The sequence below is a fragment of the Elephantulus edwardii genome, unplaced genomic scaffold, assembly GCF_000299155.1.
Source record: "Elephantulus edwardii isolate Elephantulus edwardi_28Jun2011 unplaced genomic scaffold, EleEdw1.0 scaffold00346, whole genome shotgun sequence".
NCBI lineage: Eukaryota > Metazoa > Chordata > Mammalia > Macroscelidea > Macroscelididae > Elephantulus > Elephantulus edwardii.
In genome coordinates, this window is record NW_006400096.1 from 1275362 (window position 1) to 1296416 (window position 21055).

A 21055-nucleotide genomic window follows, 5' to 3' on the forward strand; every position below is an offset into this window, starting at 1 on the left:
TCCCAGCGGGATGCCCTCACCCAAGGACTCTCCTCTCCTGACAACTTACCCAAAGTGTGTGAGACAAAGTTTCACCATCTTTGTCCCTAAGGAACATTCTGGTGGCCCTTCCTCTATGAAAGACTTTTTATTTATTTTTAAATTCTGGCTGTTCACTACTGCTTGCAGACATCACAATTCAAAGATACCCATCTTTTTTTGTTATAGATGGTCACTTTGGTGTCAGCCCCTTGAACACTGTCATCCAGTGTGGTCCACACCCCCGGAGCCTCCTAAGTAAAACCACTGCTTTCATTAGCAAAGCAGACTCCAACTGTTACCTCATGACTAGAAAAGCAGCTAGTGAGCCCCAATCATGTCCCAAGTGGAACATAATAAATAAGCGTCTCTGGCCTATTTTAATTGTTCTCGGCCAAACATTCTTCTAGGTGGTATAGCCCTGGTCTGTCCACTTGCTGCACAGAGGTAACTCGTGGTTGCTGTGAAGCTTAACACTGTGACCCTGATGTGTCAAATGTGATAATGGTCACCCATGGTGGACAGTGTTTAGTGGAGCTCCCTGATTAAAAACAAGCTTGGATGTAGGAGTGGCATCCACTTTTGAAATAGCTTGCCCCTGGAAACCCTATGAACTTGGAGAAATGGTGAAAGTCACACAAGTGTTGAGGACTTGTGTTCGTTCACAGGGTTGCTATGAGTCGCCTACGACTCAACGGCACTTAACAACAACACAAACAAAAATAGATAAATATATTTCCAAGCTATTAATAATTGGTAACATGTGTTGGATGTTTTACGCCCTGAGTAATTGTAGGACAAATGCCTCATGCCATCTTTACAATTACCTGAGGAGGTTATTATCATAATTTTATAGCTTTTGTCATCCAAATTTTGTATGTGAGAAAACTGGAGCTCTGAGAGATTGTGTCATTTTCCTAGGACTATGACCAGGAGGAGTCACTGGATGGTGGTGCAGTGGTTAATTGCTGACTGAAAGGTTGTAGATCTGAGTTCAGTCATGAGTCTTGGAAGAAAGGCCCTACTGATCTACTTCTGAGTAATCATCTTGTCAAAACCCTGTGAAAACAGAGTTCCACTGTGACACACGTGGGACCAGAGCTGTCTCAGTGGAGATGGCCTTTTTGTTGGCTTCCTAGTTAGAAAGTGGCATAGCTCAGACTTGAACCCGAGTCTGATACATTCCTAAGTGATCTGTGACCTCCTGGCTGGATTGTCTACATGGTGTGGAATCATTAGATATCACTCACAATGTTCTGCTTTGTCATAACAGAGGAGACGTTAAAGAAAGAACTCTAGAGCGGCGCTCCCCATTCAGAGGGCATCGACTTACCTTGGAGTATGTGCATATTAACCACGTCGGCACGCTCGGGTCGCTGTCTGACCTTGTGCTTCCGATGATCTTCAATCTGCAGAACATGGAATAAACTCTGCTGTCAACCTCAGTAAGCTCCACAGCTGAAACTCTCAGGTTTAACTTAAAAAGCAACCCCCCCGCAAGCCTCTCAAAAGAAAAAAGACAGTTTCTTATAATAACTGATAAAAGCATATTCCTGGTCTCTTCTTTTTATTTTCTAGAAGATAAAGCTATCGAGTGTTCACTGTGAATCAGGGGAAGACCTCTGAGCATTGTTCTAGGTGGTGATCTTTGATTTTTTGTAAAGAAACAATTATAGAAATTTTAGGATGCAAAATAAAAGAGGTTTGAAAACAAATAAACAGACAAAAAATAATCACTTTGGTCTGTGTTAGTTACAAACTTAAATACCTCTTGGGGCCAAGCAAGGAGCATATTAATAAAGTTGTGGTGTTGCCGAGCTGTTTGTTCCATAATCTGTCCTACTCTATTGCCTCTGGAACTGAAGAAGGAACCCAGCTCACTGTTGGTTCATCAGGTCGATCCTGACTCACAGTGACCCTCCATTTGGTTTCCAAGGGTGTGACTTAGTGGGAAGGTAGTGCCCATCTTTCCCTGGCAAAGCCACGAGCGTGTTTGAACTGCTGGCAGCCCACGGCCTGGAGGTTAGCAACACCCCACGCTACAGACCACCAGTGGTCACTAGGGTTTTCAGAGAAGAAACATTGCCTAAATCTTTCTTATATAACGTGACAACATATACCCTTCTCCTCTTATTCATATGTCTTCTCCTAAGGAGGACTTGTAATGAAGAGCATACAGATTTAAACTCTCATTGAGTTACAGGGACTCTTGTTATCATGTACTGTCGAGTCACCTGCAATTCACAGCAACCCTGTGATCAATTTTGAGCCAATCTCACTGTTTCCGACACACCTACCTCCATTTTAACAAGGACTCCTAGTGTTACATTGTATATGGAGTATCACCAGATTCCTGAGCTATCTGGAGAGATGATGTGGAAAGGAGCAAGCCCAGGACTGGACCTATGGCCCTTAATTTCTGTTGTTGTTTGCTTTCGTTGAGTTGATGGCCAACAGTAGTGGCTTGTGGGGTTCTTGTTGGTTGTTTTTAAGAAGTAGATCATGAGCCTTCTACCTAGTCTTTCTTTATCTGAAAGCCTTGCTGAAACCCACTCGGCATCCTTAAAACCACAAACTTCTGCTGGCGTGCAACAGTGGCTGCCCTTCAAGTATATTGGTTGAGATTTGAACCCGGGTCTAATTCTAGGAAAGCAAGGATTCCACCATAGAACTACCATTGTTCCCCTAAAGTTAATATAACTGGTCCCATTTCAACAACTTTCAGGTGACATAGGACTTATATTCTACACACAATGGGGCAGCATCTTGGTTGAGCAGGCTTTAACCAACCAAAGTTTAGCATTCAGTGATGCATCCCATAATCCACGGACAGAAATCGAAGTTTGCAAAAATTACCTTGTCACTATCCAAATTTTTCCTTTGCTCATGGAATTCAGTTGGACTTTTCAGTGCTGAAACAGAGAAACAAAGGTGTGAGGACAGTGGGTGTCAGCGGCGTGGATCAATACCACAATAACGGCTGGTGTGCTTGCTGAGCTGTGCAGAGTACGGGAGTGAATGCCTTTATTAGGCCAACAAGCAATTAAAAAGGAGAGGCCTAGAGGACATCATCTCCCCAAAGCCACAGGATACAGAGGAAGGTGGGCTTTAGGCCTAAAACAGGAGGAGCAAGTGGAGGCAGAAGTTGCGACAGGAAAAGATGGTGGAGGCAGGGCATTCCAAGTTCCTGTGGGACAAATGGGCTATAGGAAGCTGGAGGTGGAGATAATGTTTCTGTTTGAGGAAGGTGAATACACTGGGCTAACTAAGACCTTCTTTGGTTTTTCTCTGTCCTCGGGTGCAAAAGCCTGGTGCATGTCTATGGACTGTGTGTGAGGCTTCTATTGTAGGGAAAAAAACCCAAAACATTTGTCCTTTGCCTAAGGTACAGAGGGCAAGTACACACAACCCAAGGGTGTTGAGGGAGAAACCAAGAGTTCGATTTTGAGGGCTGGAAGAGAACTTGGAGGCAATGAAAAATAACACCTATTCTGTTGTATACAATGTAGAAATGCGGTCCACAGATACAGATTGACTTGACTAAAGTCACACAACCAGGGCTAGAAGCATAGGTCTTGGGACCCCTCTAGCCTTTCCCAAGGTATGACAATAAAAAGGAAGAAAAAAAATGTAGCAACTGGGGGACAGAGGTACTGTCCCATCACAGCACACAACAGCGTTAAAAAGTTTGGAACAACACCATTGTCACCTGGTGGAATTCTAACTTGTCTCTTTCCATGACAGCTCCAAATGAAGTTCTCATCATGAGAACTTGGTAAACTCTTCTGACTCAGCAAAGAAGAACATCATTCTGCAAAGTCATGCCCTTTTACTGGTTTTCCTGGTTGTCTGGAACAATCTTAAGATTTGCAAAACCACTTTTCATTGTAAGTAATAATGTTAATCAGACATTAAGAAAGGTGCATTATACTTTTTAAATATTAAGTCCAGACAAGTCGATGAATCATATGACCCAGAGTTCAAGTAGTGAACAGATGCCCACTCTTATGCTACAGGCAATTAAATGCTCTCTCAAATCTTGGAATCTCCGTTAGCAGGCATCAGTGTTGGGTTTCTGGCCCTATGGACCCTTGTGGATATGTGTGTATCCATATAGGCATAATGTCTGTGCATGCAAGACTCTGTGTGTGTATGTCCCAATGGTCATACTAAATGGAGCAGTTTTCAAAAGGACTTGCTAGACTTCAAGCAAATTCAGTTGTGAACCTGGAGTCCAGTGGACCGTATTTTCCTCCATTCAAGAAGCTTAATAGCAACTAGGGAAGCTCCTAAAGCATGCTCTCTATAATTCTCTGAGGCCCACTCAAACATTAATAATATTGACCAAAGGAACAAGTAGTCTTCACTGGTTGGCTTCAGTCAAGTATAGATAACAATAAGCATCCTTCTCACTTTGATCGAGATTAAGACACTACTTTTCTCATAGAAAGAAAAATAATGAACCATAAAAGTAATTAATCATTTCTTGACCATCATATTCTTCACTAACCTTATAATTTCAGCTTATCTGTTGCTTTCCACCCTTATAATAGCCTTCTCAGAGAATTCTGTCACCACTTCAGATGGCATTGTCTGTATTTCTCCTCATTCCGTGTCTCTGAGAAAGCCTCTGGAGACAGGAACAGTTTTACTGAATTAGCCATACATCTTTACTTTCGTTGTTGTCATTAGCTTTAATGAGGACCATCCCTGTCCTGTTTCCTTATTTATTTATTCTTAATCGTATTTGCAATTTATATTGAGAGTCATCTGAAAAAGAATCCCCATCTCATCAGGCAACCAGGATACAGGAAGTTTCATTTAAGTCCAATGAGTCCTTATAAATCTGCCTCTGATGCAGACTCTCACCTATTCTATAGTCTGATGGCCATTTAATTGGCAGTTATAAGTGATTGGTGTGACTAATTACTCACATGATTCAGAAAAGGAATTGTTCTTAAACGGTTCAAAAAAATAGTCTGTCTTTTTCTTTAAGAAGTTCTCCCTAAGGGAATGGTATGTATCTTGACTAATCCTCTACATTCCACTCCATGGTGGTGACCTGCTCTTTCGTCCCGAGGCTTTCCAGATTCTATTAGCAGTGCTTGTTAATTGATTTAAGTTTGTGTGTCTCGGTTTTGTAGAGCTCCTCAGGATTAATCACTTCTCGGTATTAACTGCTCCCCTGTGAAATGATTCACATTGTCCGGTTCTCTGATGCCAGGAGCAAAATGGTCTTGTAGATCCTTCTACCACATGATGGGAGGAACTATGTCTGTTTTGCAAGGACTCTGAATGAGAGCCAAGGAAGTCTACACACTGCATTTTGCCACATGCTCTTCTCCTTGCAGCTTAAGGGATGTCATAGGGGAAATGGCAGCACATAAGACTACTTGAAAACTACCTGCCAAGGCCCCAGAACAGATGTTTGCCTGTTTCTGTGACTCCAGAGAGTGTGGATTTTAATACGCCTCCCTACAGACCAACAAGAACCATGATTCTTCCTTTCCCCCCTCCACGAGTTGTTTTTTTTTTTTTTTTTTTTAAATAAAGACTGTCAGCCCTGGGAGTATCAAATGGCAAGACTTGGTATATTTAAAGCACATTGGCATTTAAGATTGACAAGAAAGTTCGGTTTGTAAATGAAAATAACGATACTAATAAATCCATGTGAATTCAAATGAAAAAATCTGGTTGTAAATTTAGTCAGTCGCACATCTAACCCGTACCCCCCTGGAGGAAGAATGATCTCTTCTCACGAGGGAATTCATGTTCTCGCCTCAGCGTTTAGTTACGGCTATTCCTATTTCTGTCCACACAGCTCGAGCTAATTTGGGTCAGCTGTGTGTATAAACATTTGCTTACTTAGAGCTCAGAAAAAGATCCTGCGATAGGAGTGGACCTCCTGCAGACTCTCCGCTTCACCCACATCCTTCCAGCCTGTTGTTGCTGTTGTTAGTTGTGGTCAAATCAGCTCTGACTCATGGTGATCTTATGGATAATGGGTTATAAAAATTGCCCAGTCCTGTGCCCGCCTCATGGTGGTTGGTGCAGGAGCCCAGAAAATTGAGGAAACACGCCCTTTGATGAGGCCTCTGAGAAATCCCTTAAGGAGAGAGGGCTGACTCTGCGGTATAGAGAAGGGTACCTGCTGGTGGGCGGAGGTCTGGTGGCTGGGAGGCTGTGTTTGCCTGGGGAGCATGACTCCTTTCACAAGCAGGACAGGGAGAACCCAGCTCCGTCACTTACAGGGGATCAAGACCAAAAGGCAAAATGAAAGAGCTAGAACTCTTGGATCAACAACAAGAACAGTCATACTCAGAGGGTTGCTCCGGGTCAGCATCGCCTGAGAACTTGCCACAAATGCAAATTCTTGGGACCCTTCATAGGCCAACTGGATCAGCCATTTGGAGGTAGGGCCTAGAGGCCTGTGTTTTAACAGCCCTTCTGAGGGATTCTGTGGCAGGTGAAAATTTGCCAATGAACCACTGCTCTGGAGTGAACAAAGGTGGTGGTTCTTGACTCAGAGTCCTTGAGGTTTTAGGAATGACAACAGAGTGATAATGGATTTCTAGTTTTTAAAGAAACTGAAGAAAAATGTCTGTATGTTTGTCCAGAAAAGGGTTTCTTAAGCTCAACAGACTGTCACTTTGCATTGCTGCTCCCCAGGATCATGGCAGGATAGCTTTCTAACCATTGTCCTGATCAGACAGCACTGGTGGATATATTCCTGTGTCAACAGCTGATTTAAGAAAGATATAAGGGATTAATGACTTCTTACTGTGTCAACATTAAGTAATTTGGAGGAGGAAGACCAAACTATTCCAAACACAAATCCAGTGACAGTCATGGGTATAATTAAAGAAGTCCTTGCATTTTCACTTGTTGGCTTAGAACTGACTCGTAGCCGAGCCTCCGCTGGGTTTTCCAGGCTGTGACTTACACAGAGGAGATTATCCATCTCTCTCTCATGGGAATTGTTGGTGAAGTCCAACTACCAGAGGTGTGGGCTTTGGATTAGCCGTGCAACTGCCTGCAGACCAGGCCATCAGAATACCCTGAAAGATCCTTACATAACTTTGTTTGGAAATGGTCAGTTTGGACTCTGTCCTGATGTGCCATTTATTTTCAGTATAGAGCCCTGAACAACTCTGGTTTCACGTATAAAATGGGCTTAGCAATTTCATTCTCTCTGAGCTTCACTGTTAAATAGGATCATGAGAACTTTTCTTCCAAGCAAATAGGAGAGTATAGGTGACACCACTTTAAAATTCATTTCCAAATAATAAATTGCTCATCAGGGCCTTCAGGAGTTTAAAAGTAATGCGTTTGCCCAAAGTGGTCATGAGTTGACTCTGATGCATGCATGTCAGAGCAAAGCTGCACTCTAGAGGGTTTTCAGAGGCTGTCTTTTCAGAAAGAGATCAGAAGCCCTTTTCAAAAAGAAGCCTTTGGGTGGACTTGAACCTCCAGTGTTTTGCTTAAAAGTCAAGTGCATTGGCTTTTTGCACCATTCCAGGGCCCTTTCCCCATAAGAAGCTAAGAGAAGGGTGCAACAATGAATGAATGGAATTCCAAAATCTCTGTAGATGTTCATTGAAATGAAAAATAAACAACCTAAATTAAAACAACAACAACAACAACAACATAAAGAAGCTAAGACCTAGCAGGCCTACTTGAGAGAATTTGATGCAACAAGAGTTGCAAAAAAGGGTGCAAAAACAAATTCAAAGTATGCCTGTCACTGCTGACTTACTAGTTTCTAAGGAACAAGAAACTTAAATACTGAAGGAAAGAGAAGGTGAAAAAGGAAGTCAGGGCTGTTCCAGATGAGTTTGACATGGAAATCTGGGACACTTTTTCTTATCTTTTGAATTTCAGGTGTTAGAAAGAAGAGAAGAGGCAGACAGATTAATCCCCTCGTGCCGTGTTCTGCTCAAACAGCCAACAGTGTGTGGGAGGGTGCTGTAGGAAAAGCCAAGTCAGATAAAAGGCACTGAAAAAAGGAGAGAGGCTTCGCCCAGGCGACTTCTCAGAACTATCATGAAGCTGCATGTGGTGTGGGTGCAGGAACTGCCCGACCATCCTTCTTGCTATTCAGGAGAAGAGTCACAGAATTCAGGGATTTACCAAGGCTTGGCAGTAAGTATGTGGCTGCTGTGGCTTGGATTAGTCTGCAAAACAAATAAAGGCAGCACCATTCATAGACAGCTCATTGCATCTTTCAAGTCATCGACATCCATCAGACCGTGGAACCAAGCGGCCCAGACCATCCTTGCTGGTTTCCAGCAACTTCCTTGGACACTTTGTGGACAATTGCCAGCCTATCTGGGCCCAGATTCTCTAAAATAATTTCAATTTTGTAACCATGAGGTTTATTTTTTTAAAAAAAATAAAATTCTAGGAGAAGAAGTAACATTCTCCTCTCTTCCCTGAGGTCATCTCTATTAGGGGAAATGAGAAATAATTTCTCTCCATTCTGCCCTGAAATTTACTGCCCTGAGGTGAAGTTGTCCCATACTGTTAATGGAGAAATCTGTGGTCAATTCTAGAGTAAACACTTTGAATATGAAATCCCATCAGACTCCTCTAGGTGTGTTCCTCGGGGCCTTTCTCCAAGCAGGTATTTCCTGAATTGTTCTAGAATCATCTTACTGGATCTAATCCACATTAAAAAACAAAACAAAACAAAACAAAACCAAAACCCAAACCCCCCAAAACAACGCTCAAACTCATTGCCACCAAGTTAGAACTGACTCAGCTGGCCTTGCGGTGAGTTTTTGGAAGGCTATAAATTGCCCAGGAGGAGATTGTCTGTGTTTCTCCTGAGGAGCCTCTGATAAATTTGAACCATGAGAGAGGGGCCACCAGTAGGACATCTCCCTTACGGACGATGCCATCAGAGCTCCCTGTGAATCCACAAAGTTGATCACTTTCCTACACTAAGGCTTTTGAAGGAATTGGAATAAAATGGAAGGGGAGGGAATACAATCCAATATTCTACCTAGGACAGTAGTAACAATTGTTGTCAAATTGGAGTCAACTCATGGCTGACCACTGGGTTTCCCAGGCTGTAAATGGCACTGCAACAGATTGCCTACCTTTCTCCAGCGAAGCTCCTGGTGGGTTCAAGCTACCACAGAAGCGAGACATTTGGATTAGCGGCCAAGGCCAGGGAAAAGTACTGTAAGGAAAGCCTGCCTGAGAAATAATGAGCAGACCCAAGCACTACTTGGTTTGCAAGGGGGCGTGGCTGGCTCTACCCTGAGTAATGAGGAAGGTTTGATGTCCTCACAGGGCCCTGAGTATAGACAAGAGGAAACTTCATGCCATTCTCTTTCAGTGAACCAGTAAAACTGTTTATGCCAGTTGCCATTGAATCAGTTCCAGTTTATACTGACTTCATGTCTAACAGGACACAGGTTGTCTGATCCTGCACCATCTTCATGATCTTCACAAACCAGGCCTCACTTTGCAAAATTCAAGATAGAATGGGATATAGCAATGGCCTCAGTTATGATTATTTATTTATAAGTCTAAACAATAAATTCTTAAGTATTTTAAAGCTAACTTCAATGTCATTAAGATTTCATGACTATTTTGAAATGTGGATATTATAACTGACATCGTAGATGTGAAAGCAGTCTTAACATCTGGTGGGGGTCTATGACTTTGGCTCAAGGACACTTCCCCTATGGTTTAAAATTGTTCTGGGGACTCCGCGCTGGTCCTGTAGCCTTGCCTTTTTAGACTAAAAGTTAAGGAATGAGAGAGTCTTTGACTCATATCAAGGGGAAAAAAATCCCAAGCCCATAATTCAACTCAATTACCATTGAATCAGAACCAACTCAAAGCTGACACTCCTCCACTGGGTTTCTGAGGCTGTAAACCACGCAGGAGAGGATTTCCCATCTTTCTCCACTGGAGCTGTTGGTGGATCTGAACCACTGGAGAGGTGTAACTTTTGGAACTCCCTACAGACTAGGCCACCAGAGCTCCCCAAACTCATAATGCATACAAATAAGAACATAGTAAATGCTTAAGAGAAGTAATGAAGGAAGATTATAAAAGAGGATTTGTTACTGGTTTCTATGGATTGCTTGCTATCTAGAAGTGATCTCAAGTCCTTCAGGATGCATGCTCAAGAAGAGGCAAGGGAGAAAAGCCAGGCTTCCTTTGCCAGCATCACTAATCCACCAGCACAAGACTCAGTGCACTCACATTAGCTGGGGAAGAAATCTTGTAATCCAGTCATCAGTTTGGTGCAGTGCTGAATAAGATCTGCCACATGGAGAAATCAATAGAATTTTTATCCAGAATTGCTCATGGCAGGTATAAGGTGGGATGTAGAATCTGGAGCCCTTATGCTTGAAGATGCTTGTTTATTTTTGGTATTGTCTTTTACTTTAATTTTTTTTTTTCAAATTCCAACAGAATTTTTTTTTGCGGGGTAGGGGAAGTGGACATAGAAAGCTTTATGACAGAAAATTAAGTGCTTGAAAAGGTAAAGTGACTCCTTTTGAACATTTTAAAACAAAGTCTTGGCAAGCATAATTTTTTCTTTCTTAAAAATATGGAATGCTTCATGAATTTGCGTGTCATCCTTGCACAAGGGTCATGCTAATCTTCTCTGTATTGTTTCAATTTTAGTATATGTGCTGCTGAAGCGAGCACAGCAAGCCTTACCAATTTCCTTTATATATAAAGGAAATTGCCTTTGCTAGAGGGTCAGCTATGAGTAATTTCCAGCTTGACGGTACATAACAGCAATAATTCATATGTCAAATATCTCTGGGACAATATTGTTCTTGTTAGTTGCCATTGAGTCGATTATGACTTAGGGAACTCTACAAACAACAGACCTGAACCTTGGCCTACCCTGTGCCATTCTCACAATGTCTGATACGCTCGAGTCCACTGTTACAGTCTTTGGTGATCCAATCTGTCAGGAGTCTTCCTCTTCCCCTCCACCTTTCCCACCATGATGTGTCCAAGGACTGGCCCCTGTGACAACATACCCAACATTGTATACGATTTCGACATTGTCCTTTAATAGATTTTGGTCTCAGACCACAAAGGGAGATTTCATCCTTCCTAATGGACATATTGCCATGGGAAAGTCTGTTGTTAGGGACCTCTCCAAAGTACTGAAGAGCAATGGTGTCACTCTGGAGACTAAGGTGCGTCTGATACAGGCCATGGTCTTTGCAGTCACTTGTTATGCATCAGAGAGTTGGACAATGACTAGTGAGGATAGAAGGAGAATTGATGCCTTGAGCTATGGTGCTGGAGAAGAGTATTGAATGTACCATGGACTGCCAAGAAAACAAACAGATTCATCCTGGAGAGGGTTAAATCGGGCTGCTTGGAGGCAAGAATTCTGGGGCTTCGTCTGACATACTTTGGACATCTTGTAAGGAGGGACAGGTCCTTGGAGAGGGACATCAAGCTTAGTAGGGTGGAGGGACAGCACAGGAGGGGAAGACCCTCTATGAGGTGGATTGATTCAGTGAGTAGGGTAATCGGGATGGGTGTGTCAGAGACAGTGCAATTGGCACAGGACAGAGCAGGGTTTAGGGCTATTGTACATAGGGTCACTATGAGTCGCAAGCAACTCGACAGTGCATAACAACAACAACAACAATGGACAGACCCTAAAGATTTAATAAAAATATTAAACTCACATCATTCAAGGCCAATTCTGCCAAAGAATGGGAGGTATTACTGTCAATTAGCTGGAAAATGGTGCTTCTACCTGCTAATGATACAAGAGAAATTTACAATTCGCTTGGCCTGTTAGCTTTGGAAGTAGGTAATTTATGACAAGTTCTAAAAATTTGTGGAGGATTGTAATAATAGAAAATATGATGGGAAGAGGAAAAAATATAGGAAAAGTGTCTTTGGTAATACTTTAATTTTGCAGTCATTCAAATTCAAATTTACAGACACTGGAGCCACACTGGACTTGGTTTTAGGGTAACTGAAAGGTACAAGATCTCCTCATATCAATTTCAACAGATACTGGGCCAAGCCAGGAGCATTCAAACTTTCTCCTGGAGGGAAGCAACACTCCATTCGAGGTTCTAAGGCACAAAGGAGGCTTCTATGAGCAAAGAGAAGCTGGTCAAGTGCAATGGAGGTGTCCAACACCATTTTAGTCAGTGGCTTTTAGTTTTCTTTTTAAAGGATTTCTTACATATTTAAATTTTAACAATTAAAGAAATGCACATTCACTGACCTCTAAATGAACAGTTTTTAAAAACATTTTATATTGATTTGCTTACAAGTTCTTATACATTGTTTCATAATATTCTTCACTAATTACTTTTAATTTTCCTTCCTTCCCCATTTTCTTTTTACTTTCTTTAAACAAAATGTTAAAGAAGTTACTTGAGAGGAAAATTCCCTGGCACAACATGAAAGATAATATATTCCAACTTGTCATTTATGTCTGTGTTTTTCTTACCACTTTTTTCTAAAGAAACAGAGTATCCTGAGGACTAATTTTGTTCCCTGCTATTGTTTCTTCCTTGCCTGACATGTCATTTATAGTAGTTGCTTTGATTCTAGTAAATGGAAAAGACTCTGAGACCATTGTCTCCTCTTCCTACCTATAAGTCCTTTGGTGCCAGAGTTAAACATCTGCTGCTATCCTGTGTGTTCAGATTGCATGCCTGACCTGATTGGCCAAGAGACCAAATACGTTGTCTCCATCACCTACCAAGCAAGGAGATTCCTTCTGGTTCCGACTCTGTGGAATGAGCAAACCAGGTGAGTGTTGCTCTGGGAAAGCCCTGGAGTGTGTCTGCTGTGGTTTTTGGCAATGTTCTCAAACAGAATCTCAGTCCTTGGAAAAAATAGCTGAGAGGAAGTGGCTAGAGAAACAAATGACTTGTAAAGAACATTGCCATTTTGCTGATTTAAAAAAATATCATTTCATCATTTATAAATTTGTCTCAGAAATTATTTTAATAAAATGAACTATGAATGCAACATTTCTTTTTTTTGTAAATTTGTCTGTCAGAAATTATTTTAATAAAATGAACTATGAATGCAACAGTTCTTTTAAGCAATGTTTTTAAAAAAGTAAGTCTTTTGAGGAACCTCAGGGTGAGTTTGAACTGCTAACCTTACAGTTAGTAGTGGAGCAGTTATCCAATTATATTATGCAGTTATCTACCTGACCTTAAGGCTCTAGACCTTTCCTTATGCCTCTGTCTTTTGTGACTCCACAGAAGGACTAGTAAGCAGGGAGGGGAAGTCTCAAATAAACTACTCCTCTTGTTTCTAATCAGAGCTGAAAATTGCTCAAGCCTCCTTTAATTTGCAGGGTGAGCTGTGTGTTTGTGGGGGTTTTTTTTGTGCTTAGCAAACAAGGTTGTTCCACAAAAAAGTCACTTACTATTTCTTTTTTGTAGGATTTAGTTACTAACAAGGAGTACTTTTAGAATTACAAAAGAAAAGAAATTTTTCTTTGGGAAAGAAAATGTCTAAAAGATTTTTTTTAAGCTGTGCTGCCTCTGAATGTTTAGAACCTGGAGTGCAGGGCTCCACTATCATTAATCACAAGACACACGGTTAACTCGTTGCCTCTAAACTCTGAAACAATAGTTGTGACAGCATTATACAGAGTCCTGGGTTTGTGCAAGTACCATGTTTATCTTACTCTTTAATTTTCATGGGGAAGAAGTTAAAAGACCTAAAGAGGCTTTAACTGAATTACTTCATTTATTCTGAGCACACTTTTTCCTATTCTATAACTAATCAAGTTAGCTTTATTGTGAAATTTGTCAGAATTTCAAAGATATTTCCCCCAAAAATGCAATGGTCCTTCTTCTTTGACCTAAGTTATACAAGTTTTGCTAGGATATTATTGGTACTCAGTCTTCCAGAGAAAAAGTACTTGGCAAGGTTTAAGTAACAATGAACATTATTAGTACCTCAAAGAGAGCTGAAAACCAAGGAGAAAAAGTTCATGTGCATGATGCTTCAGAAAAGAAAGGTAATTATACCCCATTTCAGAAGCAGGCAGAGGGATTGTGTTTACCTTAAAAACAAACCCACCATGTTGGAATTTCAAGCACAACCTGAATCATTAATGGAAGTCTTAATTATAGATCAGTAGAAGTTGGGTCTCATACAGCATCTCCATAGGACAGAATAAAACTATTTAACAGAGAGAGCTCTGGTGGGTTAGTGGTAAGGAGTTGCACTGCCAACCCCAAGGCTCTTTTCAAATCCACCAGATCCTCTGTGGGAGAAAAATGTAAAACTGTCTTACAGAGTTTATGAAAGTATAGATTTTTTTAAAATAGAAGTACAAGGCTGTATCGTTTTTCCTGTGGAATAGCTGGTAGACCTGAAACACTGACCATTTGGTTAGGTGGTGGTTTTGTTATTGTATGCCATCGAGTCAGAACTGACTCACAGCTGACCCTCCAGCAGGATCTCAGAGGCAGTAACTCACACTGGAGGAGTTTACCCATGATTCTCTCGCATAGCAGCTAGGGGATTAGAACCTTATGCCTTAGTGTTGGCAGAGCAAATTCTTCCAATGAGGCCACCTGAGATCCCTCCCTCTTGCTTAGCATATGAGTATTTGAAATCATGGTGCCACCAAGGCATCTTTTACAAAGTCTTTCTAAAAAGCAAATTAAGGGCATAACAAAGTAGTAGACTAAATACCTGTGTAAAAAATTCCATGAAATAAATTAACTTTAAAAATCCCCAACTCGCTCAAATTCATTGTTATTGAATGAATATCCACTCACAGGTGACCCACCAGCAGACTTTCAGAGGTAATAAATCACCTAGGAAAATCTATCTCCCAAGAAGCACTTAGTCGATTTGAACTGCCTTCTTTTGGGTTGACAGTACAATTTCTTACCTACTAGGCCACCAAAGCTCTATAAATAAGTCCATAGCAGCATTAAATTAAGTTCACATATGCTTTGTCAAAAGGAGCACTGGTAGCCGAGTGGCAAGAAACTGTACTGTAATCTCGAAGGCACGTGGTTCGAATCTGCCAGCTGCTCTGCCAGAGAAGAATGGGTAATCTCCTTACGTGCAATTAATGGCCTCTGAAAACTTGCCAGAGGGTCATATGGGTCAGTTCTGACTTGATGGTACACAACAACAACAACAACATCCTTAGTCAATAAAGATGAGTGAGGTGGAGTAGAAGGCATGTCATTAATGAAATAAAGACAATGAATCAGAGGAGTCACTCTAGAGAATATCTCTATAAAAGGCTTTTGTGCAGATGCACAAGGTGGCTTGAACCCAGTTACTGGCTTTGGGAAATATTGTTATTTTTATCTACCATCAAGTCAGAACCGACCCATAGCTGACCCTCTAGAGGGTTTTCAGAGGCATTAAACTGTTTGGGAGAAGACTGCCCATCTGTCTCCTATGGAGCAGCTGGTGAATTTGAACCATGTGCTTTGGAGTTGGCAGCACAGTTCATGAAAACTAAGACACCAGAGCTTCCCTGTGTGAAAGATTACAGCCTAGAAAACTCCATATGGCATGTTGGGGGCCACTACGAGTCAAAATCAACTTGACAGGCAAGAACACAGGAGGAAAAAAACCCCAAAACCCAAAAAACCACAATCCAACACTAGCAAATAGTTGAAAAAAAATCACATGAGTATTTGTTAATTCACTGGCAAATACTGACTAACAAAACAATCATATAAGCTAACAGGTGCCCATGAGCCACTGTGAGGTGGAACTGGCTCAAAAGTAGTGGATTTCTGTCTCTGTAAATTTTCATTGAAATTAGTAATAAAAAAAATTAAAAAGAAAAATACAAAATGTGAAGAAAAAAGGTAATGGATTTCTAGCAGCTAGGACAAGGTAAAAAAAAATTTGAAGGTTTTTGCAGATTCCATGAGGACTTGTGGTTTAGACATAGTGATCTGAGATGCTTAACACAGAACAAAACAAACTGAACCAGATGCTGGTGCATCGGTTTTTGCCTCCCAGAGGCTCCGTATGTGTGAGTGTAGAACGGTGTTCCCAGTGGCTGATGCCTCAGAAGGAGATCTCCAGGACTTTTCTTCAGAGTATCTGTGGGTAGACTTGAACCTCTAGTCTGTAGTTTAGCAGCTGACCTTGTAACCATTTTTGCACCACCCTGAGATGCGAGCCAGCTCCCGACCCATCGTCCTACTATCACGAAGCAGCATGTATGTTTAAAAGCGCGAGTACTCACGTGGTATTATGCCTTGGTTAGCCAGCTGCTCCTGGGCTCTTCTCTGCTGAAGTCGTAACTGTAAAACTTAGAAAAGAAAGTGTTGGTTTGCAGGCTGGGTCTACAGAGACTTTATATTTGTTATGCTTACAATCGTTTATACTTTCATCATGTTTGCACATTTCTTTTCGCTTTATTCCTTGAACATTCTGGGAGTCATTACAAAAAAATATTTTTAAATTATGGGTTTCTGATGAAAGAAGGGTCAGAGACGCGAAGGAAAAGAATTAGAACAAGATGAGGTCAGAATACCTGTGTCTTTTTTAAAGAGAATATTCTTTTTACAGTACCATGAGGCATATGATACTCCATATTTCCCACGAGTCCATCTGGGAGATGAAAATAATAAAATTCTGGTTGGGGTATAGTTAATACCAGTTGTCCTCCAGCTAGTTCCAACCCATGGGAACTCCATTTATGTTAGAGGAGAACTAACTACTTGGAGTTGTCAAGGCTGTGACCTTTATGAAACAGGTCACCAGGCCTTTCTTCCAAGGCACCTTTGTGTGTGTCTTCCAGTTAGTTACACATTTAACCCTTTGTGCCTCCAATGGACTCCAAAGAAGAGAAAGAATGGGAAAAAGTGTCTGGTTTGCAGTTTATTCTGGGTTTAGATCCTCATTCTGCCCTCTGGGTAGGTTTCTTCACCTCTCTGACCTTCATTTGAAGCTGTGAACAATGCCTACATTCTACCCCTGAGGTGCTGTTACGAAGTTTAGTAAAACAAGTTTAGCAAAACAATACCCACATGCTGCTTCCCAGAGTGGCTGGCACATGATAGGTCAACCATAAATGGTAGTATTTTGAAAGAAACGGAATTCTATTTGGGAATGCAAAGAAAGGGATATTAGATTTAGTTTACTTAGAAAAAATCACAACATTGTTAAAACATCCAAACAATGCTCTATAGTACAAAAATTCATGTTACTATTCATAGCACAAATGTAGTGTGTGTGTGTGTGTGTGTGTGTGTGAAATTACGTGCACAGAATTTGTAATTTTCTCCTTCCCCAAATGCATCCATTTCTGGACATTCACGATCTCCCCTTGGAGAGCCCATCGCCCTGTGGAGGGTCTGAGTCTGGGTCTGAGATCTTCGTGCCTGGTTTAAATTGTTCGGAATAAGGGTAGAAAGAGCAGAAATTTGCAAAGAGCAAGATTTCTCTTGATTTGTATATAATGACGAGACAAATATGAAAGACTTGTTTTTCGTTTTTAAACGATAAAAAATACTTATTAGAAAAAAATTAACACTATTTTGGAATGGTTGTAAGGCAAGAAAGTGGTGAGAAATAGAACCAGGGCATAAAGGATGACTGAGGTAGAGGGGAGTTGATAAAGGGCCTTTCATGGTTGTTGGTAAGACTGCACATTTACACAGTGTTACAGTATTTCATGTCTGTAGATTGTGCAGGATTAATGGTGCATACTGTAATTCATAAAGCAACGAGCAAAAAAATACAAAGAGGTATAGCAGAAAAGCCAATAAATTAAAATACATTGCTAAAAATACTCAAAGAATAGCACAGAAGTCAGGAATGAGGAGAAAGGAAAAAGAACTAGAGAGGACAAACAGAAAAAGGATAATAAACTGGTTGACCTAAATCCAACCGCATCACTAAGGACATTAAGTTCTTGGGGTTTCCCCCCAAAGGCATCAATCTTTCTTCTGCGATCTTTATTTATTGTCCGATTCTCAGACACATAATAGGTAATTTTAAAAGTCATGGCTTGATCAGGCACATCTTTTTTTTTATGAAATAAAATGTTTATTTTATACTAGTTTACTTACAAAGTTTGTATAAATTGTTTTTCACATCAGATCTTTCCCATTTCCTTACCCACCCTCCCACCACCCATCAAATTGTGCAACTCTATAATTATTACTCCAAGCCCATCCTCATTCTTCTGCTCCCCCCGCACCTCACCTTGGACCCTCATACTCGTTCTATAATAATACTGTTTATACAGTATTTGTCCTTATGAGACTGAGTTAGTTCAGTCAGCATAATGCTCTCCAGTTTCTCCCAAGTTAGGTAGTGATTTACAACATCATTGCTCCTGCATGCTGCACAGTATTCCATTGTGTGAAAGGATATTAAGTTTTAATTATAAAAACACATAAATGACAGAGATAAAACAGATTTGAAAAAAATAATATCCTATTATATACCATCATTCAGAAAACACATTTAAAATTTCAAATTTATTTGGAAGCAAATAAATGAACAAAAGATCTACGAGAGAAACAATAAACATAAGAAAGGTGGCTAGAGTCATATAAAATAAAACCAATTTCAAGACAAATTATTACCAGAGAGAAAGAGAAACCTTTTGTAATTATAGAAAGAAAAATTCCCCACACATTATGTTAGATAAAGGGAAAAGCAATATATAATAGTGATCAGAATAGTACATTTAAAGAGAGAGAAGACACAGAGAGATGCATAAGAGACAAAGAAGAAAAAACCCACTACAACATAAGCAACCCTTGCTTTCAGCAGTAACAAATATTAGGTTACAAGGGGATACATTGGCAGACAGGCAAGACAAACAGATAATGGTCAAGTAAAAGAAACCCATTCATGATCACCCATGCACTTGGCAGACAATATTTAACCATTTATATTTGTTAATGCTTACATACATCCATGTACAGCCAATGGAGGGCAAAGTTATATAGCTATATTGTCCCTCTCTCTCTCAATCTCTCTCTCTCATTTCTGTTAAGTTGTAATCAACTCATATCTAGTGTTTTTTCAGAGGCTGTAAATTGCGTGGACGAGATTGCCCAGCTTTCTCCTTTGGAGCTGCTGATGGATTTGAACTGTCAGAGAAGTGGCATCTTTGGTTAAGAGTGCAGCACTCCATGAACTAAGCTACTGGAGCTCCTTATGGAGGCCTAGTGATAAGGAGCTGCTCTGCCAACTCAAAGCACCCAGTTCAAATCCACCAGCTTCTCTGAAAAAGAAAAATGGGCAATCTCCTCCCATGTAATCATACTGCTTCTGTTGGAGGGTCAGCTATGAGAAGCCTCAATGATACAAAACAACAACAACAACAACAGGAATCACAGTTAAATATCCTGAGAGAATGAGATAATGGTCCTGTGGCCTCAGTTTCTGATGAGACAAATATCAATTAGCATAACAGAGTCCACAGTGATAATGTTCTATGTTCTACGTCACATGAGTTATATGATAATGTTATATACATAGAATAACATGGGAAACATTGCACAGTGTGAATATAATATTAGCTAATGATACACTATAATAGCATAATAGAAAAATATTTAGAAGAGGCCATAGCAAAAGAGACATTATCACCAATGTCAGATGGGTCTTTGGCTGAAAGCAGAGCACCAGAGGAATGTCTATTTGTGTGTCATTGACTAAGTAAAGACATTTGACTGTGTGGATAACAACAAATTGTGGCTAACCCTGAGGAGAGATTGTGCTCATGTGAAACATGTACTTGGACCAGGAAGCAGTCATAAGAACAGAGCAAGGAAACACTGCATGGTTCAAAACCAGGAAGGGAGTGTGTCAGGGATGTGTCCTCTCTTGATACCTTTTCAATCTATAAGTGAAACAGATTGCTCAGGAGGCTGGGCTTTATGAAGAGGATTGTGGCATTAGAATTTGGAGGAAGACTCACCAACAACCTACATTATGCTATAATCTTGCTTGCCAAAACAGAAGAGGACCTGAAGCGTTTGCTGCAGAAGGCTGAGGACTATAGTCTTCAGTATGGATTGAAGCTCAACATCAAGAAGACAAAGATTCTCCCCACTGGATCAATTGGCAGGACCATGATAGATAGAGAAGAGATTGAGATTGTTAACAATTACAGCTTGCTCAGCTCCCCACAATCAACACTCCTGGCTCCAGCAGTCAAGAAATCAAAAGAAGAATTGCACTGGGGAAATCTGCTGTCTGGGAACTCTCAAAGTGCTAAAGACCAACCAACCAACCATGTTAGTCTGGAGACTAAGGTGTGCCTGATGTAGGCCATGGTTTTACAGCAATTACTTGCTGTGCATCAGAGAGCTGAATGATGACTAAGTATGATAGAAGAATTGATACCTTTGAGTTGTGGTGCTGGAGAAGAGTATTGAACATATATACCATAGACTGCCAAGAGAACAAACGAGTTTGCACATAACAATTGAAAAATGACTGGGGTTTGAAAAGCTTGCTTTTCTTGTCCAGAACAAAGAAAGTGAAGAAAACCAAAAGACACATAGGAAAGGTTTATCCAAAGGACTAATGGGCATCTCAACCTCCATGACTCTTAGAGCAAAACGAGAGGATTGCCAGATACCACTACTGAGAGCTCTAAAAAGTATTCTAACAAAAGACCCTGGGCAGAGCAGGATAGAACTGCATAACAAAACTAAAAAACATCAAAATGGCTTGACTGGGGGATCTTCCAAGAGTATGGCCTCTTGGAGCGTGGAACTAAACTCATGCTTGTGGCTCAGTTGTAATCCAGATAACAGACAGGTCTGTAAGATGAACAAAAACACCAGAGAGGTATTTACTCCTTAAAACAATTAACCACACGAAACCAAAAGAACAGTATTTTCCCAGGGATAAAATTCAGAAAGCGGGAAAGGGTAGGATGGAAAGATTAATGGAAACAAGAGTCACAGGAAAGAAGAGGGGAAAGGCCAGTTAAATGATTATTATAATTAATGTAAAGCAAAGTGTGTGTGTATGATTGAACTGAAAAGCAAGTAGCTATGTACATTTCTACTCAAGTTAAATTATCACTATC

General features: G+C 40.7%; 1 protein-coding gene across 1 annotated transcript in view; it reads right to left on the bottom strand.

The window, feature by feature from the left end:
- The window catches only part of MYOCD (myocardin), a 99415-nt gene extending 78589 nt beyond the window's left edge, over positions 1-20826 (bottom strand). Inside the window, exons 1-4 of the mRNA XM_006901808.1 lie at positions 20805-20826; positions 16235-16300; positions 2875-2930; positions 1352-1427 (exon numbers count right to left, since the gene is read on the bottom strand). Coding sequence (XP_006901870.1) covers positions 1352-1367 — 16 coding nt within the window. The 5' untranslated portion in view covers positions 1368-1427; positions 2875-2930; positions 16235-16300; positions 20805-20826. The remainder of the gene's footprint in view (positions 1-1351; positions 1428-2874; positions 2931-16234; positions 16301-20804) is intronic.
- Positions 20827-21055: the final 229 nt, after the last annotated feature.